At 50.4% G+C, this 15,458-nt stretch overlaps 6 protein-coding genes across 6 annotated transcripts; 5 read left to right on the top strand and 1 right to left on the bottom strand.

Moving 5' to 3' along the window:
• Window positions 1-65: 65 nt before the first annotated feature.
• On the top strand, window positions 66-700 carry JN550_008190 (uncharacterized protein; the record flags this gene model as incomplete). The annotated part of the gene is made up of 3 exons (XM_049320125.1): window positions 66-383; window positions 460-486; window positions 554-700. The coding sequence occupies 3 exons, from the start codon at window positions 66-68 to the stop codon at window positions 698-700; spliced, it is 492 nt and encodes a 163-aa protein (XP_049169977.1).
• A 4,020-nt stretch (window positions 701-4,720) lies between these two features.
• JN550_008189 (uncharacterized protein) lies at window positions 4,721-6,976 on the top strand (the record flags this gene model as incomplete). Its single annotated transcript, XM_049320124.1, has 3 exons — window positions 4,721-4,834; window positions 4,906-6,343; window positions 6,528-6,976. The coding sequence occupies 3 exons, from the start codon at window positions 4,721-4,723 to the stop codon at window positions 6,974-6,976; spliced, it is 2,001 nt and encodes a 666-aa protein (XP_049169976.1).
• Window positions 6,977-8,440: 1,464 nt separating this feature from the next.
• JN550_008188 (uncharacterized protein) lies at window positions 8,441-9,431 on the bottom strand (the record flags this gene model as incomplete). The annotated part of the gene is made up of 3 exons (XM_049320123.1): window positions 8,441-9,267; window positions 9,318-9,350; window positions 9,425-9,431. 3 exons carry the CDS (start codon window positions 9,429-9,431, stop codon window positions 8,441-8,443), a joined length of 867 nt encoding a protein of 288 aa, XP_049169975.1.
• A 519-nt stretch (window positions 9,432-9,950) lies between these two features.
• JN550_008187 (uncharacterized protein) lies at window positions 9,951-10,947 on the top strand (the record flags this gene model as incomplete). The annotated part of the gene is made up of 3 exons (XM_049320121.1): window positions 9,951-10,042; window positions 10,112-10,621; window positions 10,680-10,947. 3 exons carry the CDS (start codon window positions 9,951-9,953, stop codon window positions 10,945-10,947), a joined length of 870 nt encoding a protein of 289 aa, XP_049169974.1.
• Window positions 10,948-11,413: 466 nt separating this feature from the next.
• Window positions 11,414-11,720, top strand: JN550_008186 (uncharacterized protein; the record flags this gene model as incomplete). The annotated part of the gene is made up of 2 exons (XM_049320120.1): window positions 11,414-11,432; window positions 11,488-11,720. 2 exons carry the CDS (start codon window positions 11,414-11,416, stop codon window positions 11,718-11,720), a joined length of 252 nt encoding a protein of 83 aa, XP_049169973.1.
• A 1,164-nt stretch (window positions 11,721-12,884) lies between these two features.
• Window positions 12,885-15,384, top strand: JN550_008185 (uncharacterized protein; the record flags this gene model as incomplete). The annotated part of the gene is made up of 4 exons (XM_049320119.1): window positions 12,885-12,952; window positions 13,031-13,132; window positions 13,195-14,132; window positions 14,192-15,384. The coding sequence occupies 4 exons, from the start codon at window positions 12,885-12,887 to the stop codon at window positions 15,382-15,384; spliced, it is 2,301 nt and encodes a 766-aa protein (XP_049169972.1).
• Between the last annotated feature and the right edge of the window lie 74 nt (window positions 15,385-15,458).

Raw genomic sequence — 15,458 nt, 5'->3', positions numbered from 1 at the left:
CCCCCGGCAACTGGAAAACGGAGCTTCAAGCTTCATGCTAACCGAGAGGCAGAAGATAAGACAAGATGCGGCCCACCTCACTTCTACTCGCCGCCGCCGTGCTTGTGGTTGGCAATCCTTTCCCGGGTGCAGATACTTCCCTAGAAGCAGCTGATATGGGAACTCTTTGCACTACAAACCCGTGCAAGAATAAGGACAACAATCACAGCAAGAAGAACCTCTGGGCGGTCAGTTTTTTTGACCAGGGCCAGTGCTGGGGCGACTCCGATGCTACGCTGAGCAGCCACAAGCCCAACTCCAAGTGCTTCAAGTACAACGACGGCATCGGCCATGAGCTCAAGTCCATTACCTTCAAGCACCCCCGTGGAGATCCAGACTGCTTGGTGAGTTCTTCTCACACTGCCTCCTAAAGCGTTCAATAGGGTTCAACAGCTAATAAGTAACTGGTGAAATGTACAGTGGGGTTGCGATAATTGCAAGATCAACGTGAGTAGCAACATTGCCTCCCTCCATGAAGAAGAAGAGGGACGCCTATACTAACATGGATCCGCAGGTCTACTACCCTCCTAAAGGCGAGAAAGCAGACTGCTGCGACGAGCACAAAGTCAAGCGGGACTGGACCCAGAAGGATGTTGGAAAGTGCATTGACATCGAACCTCCCAAGGATGCTCGTGTCAGGTACAAGATCGACTGCTCGTAAAAGGGGACTTTTTTGGCACCGCACGTTGGATTTGAGGAGTGGCTTGATCTCACCAGTCTTTGCTCGTCAAGGGGCAATATGTTTACTGAGATCCCTAACTCAGGACTCACATATACGTGCATTTCCATTTATATGAATCAAAGTAGCCAGCGAGAAGCTCTTTGTGCTCAATACGCGCTCTTTGCCCACACATAATGCTGGGTCTGCCCTTCCTAGAGCGTTTGTGGTCTATTGCAACCAGATGGTGTTCCTACACTAGAGCTATGGACTCCTTGTCTGCTATGAATTTCTTGGATATTGGAAGGATAGCCTATGTCAAATAGTCTGGTAAAAATGACTTTTTCCTCACTCAGTCAATTCAAGAAATCAACTTCAGGGGCAATTCAACTTTTAGAGCCACCCCTCCCGTTTCGCTATGGCAGGCGGTCTTTCACTACTCTATACAGCTTTGTGTTGATCATTGCGCCGCCTTTACGCGTCTTCAGGAGGTTCGCTGCCAACGTGGCGACATCATGTCATCGCTGGCGAATTTATACGAGTCGAATCTCAGCTCCAATGAGGCGCAGCAGAAGTAGTGCGTATCTCTGCCAATAGCATTTCGACAAAGGAGCCTCACGACTGCGTGATCATCATGAACACCTCATGGATACGCAGCTTGATCACGACTGTTATCGTCGTCTGGTTGACGTACGAGGTTGGGCGCGCAGCCTTCATGAGCCCCCAACCTAGCTATGCGAGTTCATCTGCGGTGCTACACGCCATCACGCTAGAGAGTCGATGTTTTCGTGTGTCTTTCACAGGCTATTACCCCGACATTAGAATCATGGGGTCGTAATCCGGATCATACGTGGCCGTATGATAATTCGGTTGTATCGTTGCCGAGGTTGCTCGTGATTGTTGTTGTTGCTTGGGGGCCACTGCAGGAATCCTAATTCAGCCGAAGCTGCATCGCCAACGTGCGTTAAAGGCGACTTAGAGATTGGCACACACTCACACCTCCACAGTTCGGAAGGTGGATGGGATATCGGGCTGCAATACTTTTGCTGTTCCTTAATGAAAGTGTGGGTTGGGCCGTAGTTGTGAAGTGGTGTGAAAAGTACCCCCAGCCTCGCTTTGTTGAGCAGCCACTAGCGGTAGTAATACACATGTCTCGAAACACATGGTTCCATATCATGTGCCGATACAGCCTTCCTTTCTGCTATTGGCCGCGGTGTCCTATTATTGTCCAGTTAGAACTTTCAGTCAACGTAATGTGTTCTGGTGGTACAGCCTTGGCTCCAATTGTGAACTTCAGCCCTTGGACGATCCGAAGCCCATGAGAGTACAAAGTGCACCACCTAACACAAAGATTCCACCGATTTCGGACACATGTTCAGATTCCATGGTGCTGACGGAAGAGTAGATCATAGAATATCACTCGTTCCGGCCGTAGTAGTGCTTACGGTGTCTGTGGCTGGCTGAGTTTCCGATACCAGCCAGTCCGCTACACCGACGAACAAGAAGCGTGCAATGCCTCGTCTTCAGGCATCGAGTTATGATGATCTCAGATTGGCTTAGTGATCTTCCACTTCCATTGACCGATGTATTCCGCGGGTGGGCTCCGCGGTTCGTTGTTAACGAGCAATTACATCATTGACGACGAAATCTTACCAGGAATGGTTCCTCTAGGCAGACCTCTCAGGGCGGCTTCACTACCTTCCAAGCTGTGAATAATTGCTTTGGAAGCATCGACGAGGAAGAGTCCTGTGTCTTTCTTGCAACGAACCCCACGTTAGTCTCGTTCATGGTGATAACCTCAATGCCAGATTGTATACAAAACTCGGTATGATTTATCAATAATGAAAGCTCTAGCCGTGGGCCACTCACCACAGTATACCGGGGAAAAGGTTATGAGACTCCTTTGGAGAGAATGGGAAGGAGTGATTCCCCGACCAAACGAGCACGGAACTTGTCGAAGGCTTGTAATGATTTATGCGAAGAAAGGAAAGCTAGCAAACACTTTGGTGGCACACCATATCTTACCGATTGATCAACCCTGCTTACTGAGAAGACGCTGCCAAGACAGAGGGGAGCCCAGGGCCTGACGTAGGTTGAGACAGGTTCTGTGTAGCGTCGTCACCTACATGAGACGAGCATATCAATTAAGGTCATGTGACGCAACTAACCCAATAGAAAGACAGGTTTCACGGAGCCTCTGCATGTCTCAGAGAGATCGGGCACCGCATCTAATAGTGGCGCGTTCAACGAGGCTTCAGTAAGTTACATGAGTCTCATGGGGCTCGCTCTTTGATAATCACACCACTCCTGCTTGGCATGAATAATCAAGATCTTTCGTGATCGTGAAACATGATGCTATTAAGTTTCAACCGAAGGTGCAGTTCAGGGCGTCCAGTTTGCGGTTGTCTTGCCAGCTGAGTTCAAGAACTGTGCAATCAAGAAAAGGGACCCAGGAGGGCAGTCCAAGTTGACAGGGATATTGTCTCCCCCAACTTCTTTCGAACCCAACGTATCTTTTCCGAATGTCCCGACCAATTGATTATACATTTGATTCGACAAATTGAGTGCATGATTGCAAGGGATAGACGCAAGTCGATGTCTTAGGTAGGGGGTGCGCCAACTCAACGCGCTTGGATCAGCCTGCCTCGCTTCTAGGTCGGTCGCAGACTTGTAGAAGTGTTGGAGCCTTCTGTGCATGATTGGTGATTGGAGCCCGAGAAGCTAACATCTCATCAAGGCTGGGGACTTTCCCGGCGTTTTTCCCGCCGACAATGTACGTTGAAGGACCACGGGCTTGCATATAGCAGACAAGGGATTGAGCTCATAGCACGAGGCTCTGACCAGCTCGTGAGGGGTAGAGACAAAAACAGGATTAGTCTTGCATCAGTACTCGACCATGGAAGAAAACCAACCCTGTCGGGATTCACCCGCCGTCACCCGGACTGATAACGCAGCCGAGAAGGATCGAGTGACGAAGCCGTCTCACAGCAGAGCCGCACAAGTACTAGGTACTGGAAGGGTTCATCTTCGAGTCAGGATCGCTGTCAAGCGACAAATTGGATGTCACCCTGCGGGATCCCTGCGGAATTCAGAATAAGGATGGCTGCAAAGTCTACCTACTTGGAACACATAGACCTTGCGAGCTGAAGGAGGACTGACCCCACCCGGAGCCTCAGCTCATTCCTGGTTTGGTCTAAGACTGCAGAATTGACAGGGTAACTATGCTAATGATTGGCCAATTCATTAGCGGGCTACTTTAGATACTTAATCAAGGAGCTAGCTACATGTAAGAGCCGCCCGGGGAAGTAGCCAGACCAGGGAGCTCTTGGACAGAACCAAGCCAAGAGACTCACGATTCGATTTTTGTAATCTCTCTTTAACTTCATTTTCAGTCATGTAACTTCCCAGTACGAAATGATTGCACCACCTTTGCCTGATACCTTCGGGTGGAGTGTTCATTAGTGCCACATGTACGATAAGGTGGTCGAACCTACTCTGAATGCTTGTTAGCAACGAGGCTCCATGAGTTAGTAGCCTGCAGTTGCCCACGGATGGCCCCCTGGGCTGGCTTGTGCAAGGCTCTGCGATTTCTAAGTACTCTAGCTACTTCAGTAGGTAAGGGAGTCCGTTTAAAAGACTGACCGATTCTAGGTACTTAAAACGCATCTGCTCCGCACTTTCAATGTGCCAGTGGCATTCAAAGCATCGGTTCCGGATAACCATCCAAGCCCCCTTTTCTCCTAGGTCCCAAGTACGACAGATGTGTCCCTAGCAAGTCGACGTTTGCCCTTTTGGCAAATGTCGCCACCAACTCATCGCGGCAGTAGCTCGCAGAGTATTAGTGCCTTCAGTATCATCCATGGGGACAATCATCGCGAGAGTAGCATTGTCACAGGAGAGTCCGTTGATGGCACTGCCAAAAGCAAGGAGTTTTCTTCCCAACCCTCCACGGTCCAGCCAAGCTTATCGAGCAGAAAAACTGCGGTGTTGAGTTCGGGGCTTCAACGCTTGCCGTATGAGATCATGACCTACATCGTGCGCGGTCTCACGTTGGAAGAGATCTACGACCTGTCACGCAGCTGCCGCCACTTTCAATACCTTATCCGCGAGGAGAATCTCTGCAAGATGCTCCTGCGAGTAAGTGGTAGCATGAGCTGACGCCGCTGTCTGATGGTGAGAATTTAGAGAGCTGACCATTCTGAATTTAGGACAAAGCCGCGTATTCGGTGGAGGCTGAGGACGCGCTGCAGACCGGAGAGTACGCTAGAGGCTTCAGAAGGCTGGTCAAGCGGCGCAGAGCAACAGCTTCAGCTACCCCGTATGTAGCCGCAGTCGTTGCGGTTGCGGACTCCTTCGCCTTTTACAATGGCTGGCTGTGCTATCTTGTTGAGGATCGTGCGAATGCGAGAAGGGATCTGCGGATCCTCGACGTACAGAAGGCAACAAATCACGAGCTTGTGGTGGATGTGCCGACGCTGGTGTCGCTTGCAGTTCCGGAATCGGCAGGTTGTCGAAAATACACTTTTCGAGTCCTGTACCATGCTGCAGGGATTACGTCCTGCTTGTATTCGTTTGCGAGACCCAACACCCAGCACTGGCTTTTGATTTTCAATGCAGAGAGGCAACAGTTGTTGGGGGCTGTTCAGCTGGAGTCTGCAATGAGACTCTTTGTACGCAACAACCGAGATCACCTCATCTTCGGAACCCATTCCGAGCGCCAAGCCAACGGCATCAGGAAGTGGGCACTTCGTCACTTCGACCTTCGAACAGGCCAATTGGCTACTGAGAGTATGCATTTAACTAATGTGGTTGGTTACGAAATCGGATCTACAGTCTGCTTCGAGATCATCGGTGATCATTTCTACGGTTGTTCGAACTCCACTGCGTTCGAACTCGAGGAGATCGATTGGACCTCGTACTACTACTGTTTTCGTTTTGCAGTCGACGACTTTGACCCCGAGAGGACTCAAATAATGAAGAAGCGAGATGCATGGCGACGCCAGCATGCTGAAGGACCAATTGATGACCGGTGGACCTTTCTCAATTTCGAACAAGACGAACAGACCGGAAGCGTCAGGATCATAGAGAGCCGCAAAGAATGGCTCAATGGTCGCAGTGGAAGTAAAAGAACTTACTATATTACCAACGCTCACTTTCCAGACGGGGGCAGTACGGATGGAGACGGTGCCGACGACAATGACCCGCTTCCGAATGAACCAATAGCTCGTCTACTCACAAGCAGCAACCAGCCTAACTACATGGTTGCACCACAGCGTGACGCTCATGCGTTTCACCGGGGCGATGATGGATCAATGATGTTCAGCAAAGGCAAAACCTACTTATCGACATACCACCATGTATGTAGTACATATCTTGACCTTGTCGACGATCCCTTGCCTGGCGACGTATGCACGCAACGCTTGCGTATACGGACTGGGACCAGGGTGTTTAGCAACGTATCAAGCGTTGCTGCGACACCGCAAAACGGCCCCAGCGGAGACTACTGGGTTGGAAATCCTTATATTGAGGAGTCTGAAAGAAACACCATACATTTCTGGCCGCCTGAAGCATGTTGCGAAAATTCCAGCGATCACGACGATAAACTCCAGCGACTGGACCAGGTCATGAACCCCCGGGGACTGACCGGTAATATTGTCGCTACCGGCGACGGGAGATCAATAATATTCTCCACGACGAGTGGAAAATCAAGTGATTTGAAAGTGCTGGTATATCTTACCTTCGACCCCTCTGTCCGGCTTGCAGGAACCGTACAGATGGGCCGACTGGATGCAGAAGACATCAACAGCAAATGTCACCTTGGGCAAAACAGGGATGTTGCAGGTTGCCCCCGTTCCGAAGAAAAAGAAAGTGACCATGCAGCAGAGAGTTGCCATCAGGGGCGCCATGAGAAACAGGACAGTGCTGCATCTCCTGCAATCTCGGGCGTTCCATCTTCCCCTTGGCAAGATTATCCAGTGGACACGTTACCTGCTCCGAAAATGGGGCCATCTTGGGCTACCCTACAAGACGCTATGCATCTTAGTTTCTCTCGGAAACTGGGTTTTGCGTTCAATAGAAACGACGGTTCCAGGACCAACTCCCAGTATTCGAGTTAGCAACTTGCCCCTCCTCATTTCGATACCAGAGTCCGAGATGCCACCTGATCGAGGCCACAGATCACCATTGCATACTTCACTACCCGTGGGGGCAAGACCACAGGAGGGAACAGGAGTGTCAATGCTGCACGTGGAGCGCATGGGACTCGGCGATGTGCAATAGGAAACGAGGAGGAACCTGCCAAATGAAGATCTCACGAAAGACTGCCGTTTGGCTACCTGGATGCGCGAGAGCCTGGTTCCACCGCCGTTTCGTGACAGTGTAGAGATGCATTCATGGACGTGGCACGCAAAGCAGGGCTGACGGGCTGCAGGTATCCCTGCTTAGTTCGCCCGGCTGGAGTGCAGAATCTGTTATGCACTGCTTAATGGTCTAGCACACTGCTGCAGGCAATATCTTCCGCAAATATTCTAAGGCACTCTTGTGCTCAGACCGCGGCAAGTCGAGTTCACATGCATCGGTTGCTCCACAGAATCAAGCCATGTGATCTTCATTATTCCGACAATGATCAGGTTCCTGCACTTCGAGCATGGGGGCATTATGCGTGGATTTCTTCACCGAAAAAGCTCAAGGCTCTGGGTCTCTTCGATGCCCCATTGCAATCTGCCCAATTTGTCCAACAAGTTTGCAAGCTGGTGACTTCGACCGAATTACAATTTCATCGTTCCCAAGATATATCTAGTCAAGCATGTCTCTGCTCCGTTCGGACTCGTTGAAACCATACAAGCCCATATCAACTTATTTACCTTGCGCCTTGAGATCTGGAGATGTCTGTCACGCTATCCATCGAAGACCCGATATCGCAGGCTCCCTTGCGTTTGCCATTGCCGAGATACATAGTATTTTCTTAATTTAAGATATCAAATTTCTCATATATTGTGATAGCAACGAACAACTGATCAGTTTCTTAAGGACAATCGAGAGTATTATGTCCTTCGCGTGTGTGCTCAATGCCAATGAAAGCACTATTCTCCGAGTTGCGTTGCGCGTCTTGTATTCATGCTGTATTTCCATTGGAAATATCCCGCAGCATGAGCTCAGGATTGGCATGTGCTTTCCAAGAGCAACAATCTGTGAGTTTTTACCAGAAGGAATTGTTTCATTCTGAAACAATCTTCCATTCCCGGTCCCGTTGCGATATGGTATCAAAAGTGTGAAGAGGCGAGGCTACGGGCATCATAATACATGGAATGTGTCCCTTTTTGGATTTCCATGGCGTCAATAACAGGGGACTAGTTCAAAATGTCCTTAAAAGTGCCTCTAGCCTTACTGCATACAAATATCAGACGGCAAAACCCTTTGGTAATCAGGGACCCACGTAGGGGTTATGTCGCTCTATCCCAACTTTTCTCGCATATGCGTTTCCTTGATATGTATATACTACACGTCACTCATTCGATAGGCTTAAGAAAAGCAAGTACAGACAACGTGGCTGCGTATCTCTAGCCGTAGTGTGGAGTATCTTTTCTCAGATGAAATTGCACTTGGCATCTACGAATTAGAGGGCTAAATCCCGAGGCCTGATGTTCAAAAGTGCAAGACTTATTCCCCAAGGATCAATAAAGCTACACCCTCATTATATAGGAGATCACATGATCATCGGATATTGTCATGCTTATGTAAGGCTCACGAATCCACGGAGTTCCATTGCCATAACCGGCGCGGGTTGTCGACGAATAGACGCTGAATCTGTTGGTCGGTGGCAGCCCAGTTCTTGAACTCCTCGACGATGGCGGCGTCATTGATGCTGCGATATGCCTGCGGCACCAGCCTTCCCCCGGCAACAGCGTTCCCTTCCGCGTTTGCTGTGTGCGGCCAGTCGGACCCGTATACCACCATCTCCGGTCCATTCACCATGATTGTCTCGGCAACAACGCGCATATCCTCGTAGAGTGGCCCTTTCAGGGAGTTCAGGTACGGCGCCGAGATCTTGACGAAGAGAAGCCTGCGTCGTAGGAGGTCGACCATCTCGGTGAACCCCTCTATCTGATACGGGTCGACAGTATCCGCGGTGTTGTTCGTCCTGGATCCTACCATGGCGTGCCCGAAGTGGTCGGTCACGACGCGAACGCCCAGCCCTGGTATCACATCGTGAAGAGCGACAAATGCCTTCAAAGGTATGTAGAGCTGGAGGACCCAGTTTTGGGCTCTTGCGACTTCGGCGTTCTTCCTGACGGCTTCGACAATCTCGTCGTTGGTCCCGTCGTCGCCAAAATTGACTCGCACGCCTCGTACGCCCTTTTCATGGTATAAGGAGAGCGTCTCGTTACTTACGCTGCCAGGGTCGACGACGCAGACGCCCCGGTACGTTCCCTTGAAATAGTCTAGGGCGTCTAGGAGGATTGAGTTATTGATACCATATACACTCGGCAGCACGATGACAGCATGCGCTATGCCACGCGACACCTCGAAATCGCTAGCATTGTATCTGGTCGCGGCCTTTGGGGTGTAGGCTGGAACAATGATCAGACAAGAGAGCTGAACTTGTTGTTGTCATACTCACGCCTATCAGGGTCTAAAGGAAAGTTATCCGGCTCTATCACATGGATATGGGAGTCCCTGTTTCAGTTTGAGCATATGCTTGTCTGAACCCGACAGGAACTCATTTACCATGCATATTGAGGAAAGGTAGAGCTCAACGCAAATGTCAACGATTCCCACACTAAAGTCGAATATAGCAATAGCTTCATAATTCTCCTGTAAACTAATAGAATGACTCAATTATAGTGTATGGGACGAACATTGGTGTCAGGAGTTGAATGGAGTTTGATGGCGCCTGCTGTGGGCTTTATGAGAGTCCACTCTCTTGTTCTCCCACTGGGTATGTTATCCATCCCCGCACGCACTTGCCACCTGCGGCAGATAGCATCGCAAGTTTTGCTGCGATGATGTACAGTGATCATGGAACAGTACGATCGTAGGCCACATCATCCCGGTGTGTCCCCGCTTTCGGCGAAATGCCGACATGAAGCCTGGCGGGCCTGTGGCCGGCAGTGCCAGCGTCATCGGTGATGTGGAAATGACAATATCTCGTCACTGTCCTCATGAAAAATTCTGCGACACCTGAGTCGAATGAAATCACCGTTACCTGAAAATTGATTGGCTTACAGTCAGTCTCTTGAACAGCACGCCCAATATGACGACAGAGACGTTCCCTAGCAACAACCTCACGTGGCAGATTCTAGCAGCAGCGCAAAAGGGGGGATATGCTGTGGGAGCTTACAACTGGTATTTTAAACACCAATATGAGATTTACTATATGCTTCGCGATTCGCTAACATGGCCAACGGTGCTCAGTTATAACAACGATGGTGTAATGGCAGTTATCCGTGCTGCAGAGCGTAAGAGGTCGCCTGCCATTATCCAGGTCTTCCCGTGGACACTTCACTTTCAAGGACGCCACTTCATTGATTACATTGTTGCCGCGGCACATGCAGCAAGTGTACCAATTGCGGTACACCTGGACCACTGCATTAAGGAGTCAGATGTGGAACTTGCCTTAACCCTGCCCTTCGACTCCATCATGGTGGATGCGTCGACTTCAGACCCAGACCGAAATATCAAGGTGTGCGCAGACTATGCGGCGCGTGCCACTCAGCGAGGTATCACGGTTGAGGCTGAGTTGGGCAGGATTGAAGGCGGAGAAGACGGTCTGGCTATGGTAGACATGGAAACCTTGCTCACCGAGCCATCGGACGCAGCCGCGTTCTCGCAGAAGACCGGTGTGCACTTCTTAGCCCCATCGTTCGGCAACGTGCATGGCCCTTACCCGGAAGGTGGTGCAGAGAAATTTTGGCAGTTGGACCGGTGATTGAAACCTGACCTTTCACAACTGTCCACAAGTTAAGCTAACCCATGCTCACAGATTAGAAACTATCGGGAAAGCTACGGGCCTCCCTCTTGTCTTACACGGTACTCATCCAGTATCTGACGGGCTGTTTAGGAAAGCCATATCTCGTGGTGTCGTCAAGATCAATCTCAACCGGGCCGTAAGAGACGAGTACACGAAGTTTGTGGCATCTCATGCGGGTTCACTTGAGTTAACTGAACTCAAAGAGGAATCGGTTGAGATATATGCCCGATCCATCGAACGAATGATGGATGAAGTCCTTGGCTCCTCTGGGCGAGCTTGAAACACCTCGATAAGCAGGCTTTGGTATATTACTTGATAATAATCGTCTATATGACTCGCAGGCTTCAAGAGTCACCTTGCCTCGACAAGTACGTAGATTACAGTACAAATTGTGGATAGACCAAACGATACATGTGATTGCATCTTACCATCAACCTACTGGAACACCAATACATTATTCGAATTGAATAGTGCAGTGCACATCTGGTCAGTTCGGGTGGCCGCCGGCACTAGCGGTAGTGACTCGGTACTTGACCGACTGGTGAGGAGCCACCAGAGACCATTGAGTATTGCCTTCTCCGCAATGAGAGACTTACCGTTTCTTCATCGCTTGCTTCATGACTTCTAATGACTAGCAATTGCTCATTTTTGAACTGTCTTTTCCTAAAGGTCGCTTTCGCTTTGTATATAACGGCGATAGAACCTTACTTATCTTGTACTCCAACCCCCGCCCAAAGTAGTCCACCATGACGCTTATACACGTGGGTAAGAACTCCGTGGTTTCACTTCCTCAAGACGTATAATTACTGAGAAAGATCAGTCCTCTTCAAGTTCCGCTCCGATGTATCCTTAGAGCACAAGGCAGAATTTGTTACGGAGCTCAAAAAACTCAAGAGTCTCCCCTGCGTCAAAGATGGCCGACTCATCATCGGTGGCCCCTCTGTCACAGACCCCATCGAACGGAGTAAAGGATTTGAATTCTGCTTGATCAGCTATCACGAGAATCTGAAGGCGCTGGAGGAATACCAAGCGAGCAAAGAGCACCACTGGTAAACCGTTCCTTATCAAGTCGCAAAACGTGAGCTAGAGACTGACGGGCCCAAAGGGTAACGAGCACTTACATGTTCCCCTTCAAGGAGGACTTGTGTCGATTTGATTTTGAAGTCGCACCGGAAGATGAATACATGTGTGATTTCACGGCATTAGCAAGGTCTCTCGGCAAATCTGGGTCGTCATGTTAAGGCAGCCATGAGTTAAGAGAAGATGGACACATGAACCATAGACGCCACGTGGGATATTATTGGCTTAGTTTGAACTAAACTTATAATTCGAATTGATAATATATATAAATAGGTGTCACTCGGCAAATCTGTGCGTGTGAGAACATGCAATGAGCAGGCAAAACCCAGTTGCTACCGAGCAGCTCTGAATACACTGGTATGTGATGAACCAATGTAGCTGCGCAATCCACGGAGGCATATTCATACTCTTGACTTCGCCTTCACGCCCACATGTACATTGCGGAGGCTGATGCTCTTTGCAACATCAAGGCGAGCTATTATGCTGGCTGAATGTTATGGGGAGCTGGGTCTCATTCAAGGAGGATTCTCGGTGTGGACTAGTGTTCACAACTTCAAGATGAGTTCCAGACAGTGCCCGGCGTAATCGGCTGGTCAAGAATCGGGTACATGATTTAGCTTGACCCTGACACGGCAAAGATCAATCGATAATTCAATCTCGAATGGGCGTTCGGCAAGAGAATTGTACCATTCTATGCCGCTCGTGTAATGTGTTTGCTGAGAACTTAAGCAAGTCAACTCACAAACACAACGAAGCGAAGCAGAGCCATTATTGCAATGACTAGTAGATACATATGTCAAATAAACACGATTGTCTTCTTGCCGAACAAGACCCCAAGATGCAACGTCTAACATAGAAATTTTCGATGACACTTTTGTTACCCATATTCTAGCAAACCTTCGGTGGAGAGGTGTACCCTAACTAAGGCGGCAATTGCCGCGCATAGCGGACTTTTGGCCCCCAAATTTTATCCTGATCCGGCGATAGGCGTGCGGCGTTTGGCCGAGCTGACTCAGTCTCGGCCTCTGGCCGGTTTTTATCGACCTCAATTCATCGTGGACCGTATACTTTTGAGTCCGTTTCGTCGGGTTCTGTTTCATATTGAACAAGTGTGTTGCAGTCTGGGCCAATGCATCGATGGATCTCGAATTCGGTCAACGGCCGGTGGCCAATAAATCGCGCCGCCGCATCCCGGCATGTCTGAGGTTAGTATTCCCCCAGGTGTGGAGATATCGGTTTAGACCTGGGTGATGTTACTGCAGCTGATATGCATACGATGGTAGATGCCGTGCTCGAAAGGTCAAGTGCGATAACAAACTGCCGGTATGCTCCAACTGCGAGAAGGCCGCTGCCGAGTGTGACCAAGCAGCCAGCTCGGACAAGCTGTAAGTGTAATCCCGCCCACCTCTCCGCAGCTTGGACGTCGTGCACTGACCATTCTATATAGACTTGTCAAGCAATTAGAAGACCGAATCAGGGTGCTTGAAACCCTTGTGAAAAAGCATGCTCCTCAAGTGTCTCTCGACGAGGAGTTGAGCGAAGTTGATTTCTCCAGCCTGGGCTCCGGGGATGATCATAGCCAGGTAGCTGCCCTGGGATCAATACAGGGGCATCATACCTATTCTACCGATTCTCGGGTTTTTGAGAAGGCCCCTCAAGAGCCTCCTCCAACCACCGCAGCTAGACGGTCAGCTGGCGCCACCGCGGATAAACACAACACGCCGAGTCCATCTGTTCACAGCAGCCAGATTGGTCCAGAGCAGCCTCTAGCTCATGAGGTCGGCTTACTTTCACTTGGTAATACGACGAGCGAGCCAAAGTACCTCGGTCCATCATCAGGATTCACCTTGGCCCGATTGACCTATGCAGCAGTGCCCCAGAGCCAGGGTCTGCCAAGTATTGCTCATCCTTCTTCTAGGAATGAAGACGACGGCCAGGTTCGGGAGCAACCCAAGTGTGCTTCTTTGCCGTCATTGGCTGAGATGCGCAGATTCGTTGGTGCCTACGTCGATGCGTTCCATTCGCAGTACCCCTTTCTCCAAGACGGCAAGATCGAGGAGATTTTAGAGGTACAACTACGATGCTCCGAGGAGGGGTCGAATAAAGTATCCCTAAATAAGGCGATGCTATTCCTAGTTGCAGCTTTAGGCGCCAAGATATTGGAGCAAGGCCGAAATGTTGACTTGAGAAGCTCTAACTACTTGGCTTCGGCTATGGTCCAAGTAGCCGCGCTCCAACTGCACGACTCTGTCCAGGGGGTTCAGGTCATGCTTCTCTTGGTGTTGGTGAGTTTCGTCTTTCTTGAGAGTCTCAACGCATGGTTTCTCTCGTCGGCAATAATCGCCAGCTGCGTAGATCTTGGATTACAACGAAGGAATGTTCCATGTGAGTCGTCGGCCATTGTATAGCGGAGCTTTTTATGAAAACTAACAAGTTGCTTCCAGTCCGTCGAGACGGGCATGATCCTGCCTCGGAAGCTCGTGAGAACGTCCGGTGTGGAATATTCTGGTCGGCGTACTCGATAGATCGGACCCTTTGCACGATACTCGGCCGGCCATTGAACCTCCGTGATGAGGCTTTGGATGTCGATTTCCCTGGTGAGGTGGGGAGCGGCTCCTCTAGTGTTAACGCCGTAATGTCTGCTTCTCATAGCGAGCCAGGGGCGCACATGGCTGAAGAAGCGAGATCTCAAGATGCTGAACGCTATCTCAAGCGGCGGCGACTAGATCAGCCCACAGGATCCGACTACACGGCATCGACGTTCTTTTTCCGCTTCGACCGGATCACGGCGGAGATCAAACTCATGCTGTACAGAGTAGCACAAGCGCCGTGGAGGTTTCCCTGGCCATCCAACCATGCACAGTGGCAGGACGAAGCGCTCGCCAGCTGTGATGATCTTCTGTCCCTTGCACGTGAGACACTGTCGTCGCGAGTTCTGGTACCAAGTCATTATCGGCGCTTGCTGCCATGCCTGGAGATCAAGTACCACCAATGCGTTCTTCTTCTTTTCCGACCGACCCCTGCAATACCTCAACCATTGCAGGAGGGATACAGGCGGTGCTACGAGTCTGCGAGGGAAGTACTGCGCATCCACGCGGAGCAACTCCGGTTTGGAGAGCTCCTCGAGAGCTGGCTCACCGCGCATCTAGTGTTTGTCAGCGGGATCACGATGATATATAGCATTCTTAAGCTGCCGGAAGTTGCCAAACATGCATTTGGCAGCACGGGGTCAACGGAATTTGATCAGAGCATCAGCGATTGCTCTGAAGTATTGTCGCGCCTCGGGACCACATGGCCGGTAGCTAGAGACGCGAAGGACAAATTTGAGAGACTCGCAACTCGGTCAAAAGAGACGGTAGCCAACGTCTCGCGTGTGGCAAACTCCCAGACCGAGGTGTCCCTACAAGCCGCGGAGATGGACATGTCCAGATCAAGCGATGGGCAGAGCCTTGCGCAGGAAACACAAGCCAGCGATGCTTTTCTCAACGCGATACCGGGGAGCGACAACAACATGGGGAGTATGTTCAGCAGCTCCGAGTTTCTGTGGGATGAGCTGGGTGACATGTCAACGTGGTTCGATCTGAACTGGATCGGCGACCAGGGCAGTAGTTACGATGTCGCGCCGTTTGCTCCTTGATATAGATAGCAGGGCACAGGCAGAGCCGAACACGGCTCCCCAGTATTCCGCATTACGCAAAGTAATTCAACAGT

This window comes from Neoarthrinium moseri, assembly GCF_022829205.1.
Source record: "Neoarthrinium moseri strain CBS 164.80 chromosome Unknown scaffold33_Wmoseri_CBS_16480, whole genome shotgun sequence".
NCBI lineage: Eukaryota > Fungi > Ascomycota > Sordariomycetes > Amphisphaeriales > Apiosporaceae > Neoarthrinium > Neoarthrinium moseri.
Note: the sequence above shows the minus strand (reverse complement) of the source record. Positions and strands in the feature narration are given on the sequence as shown.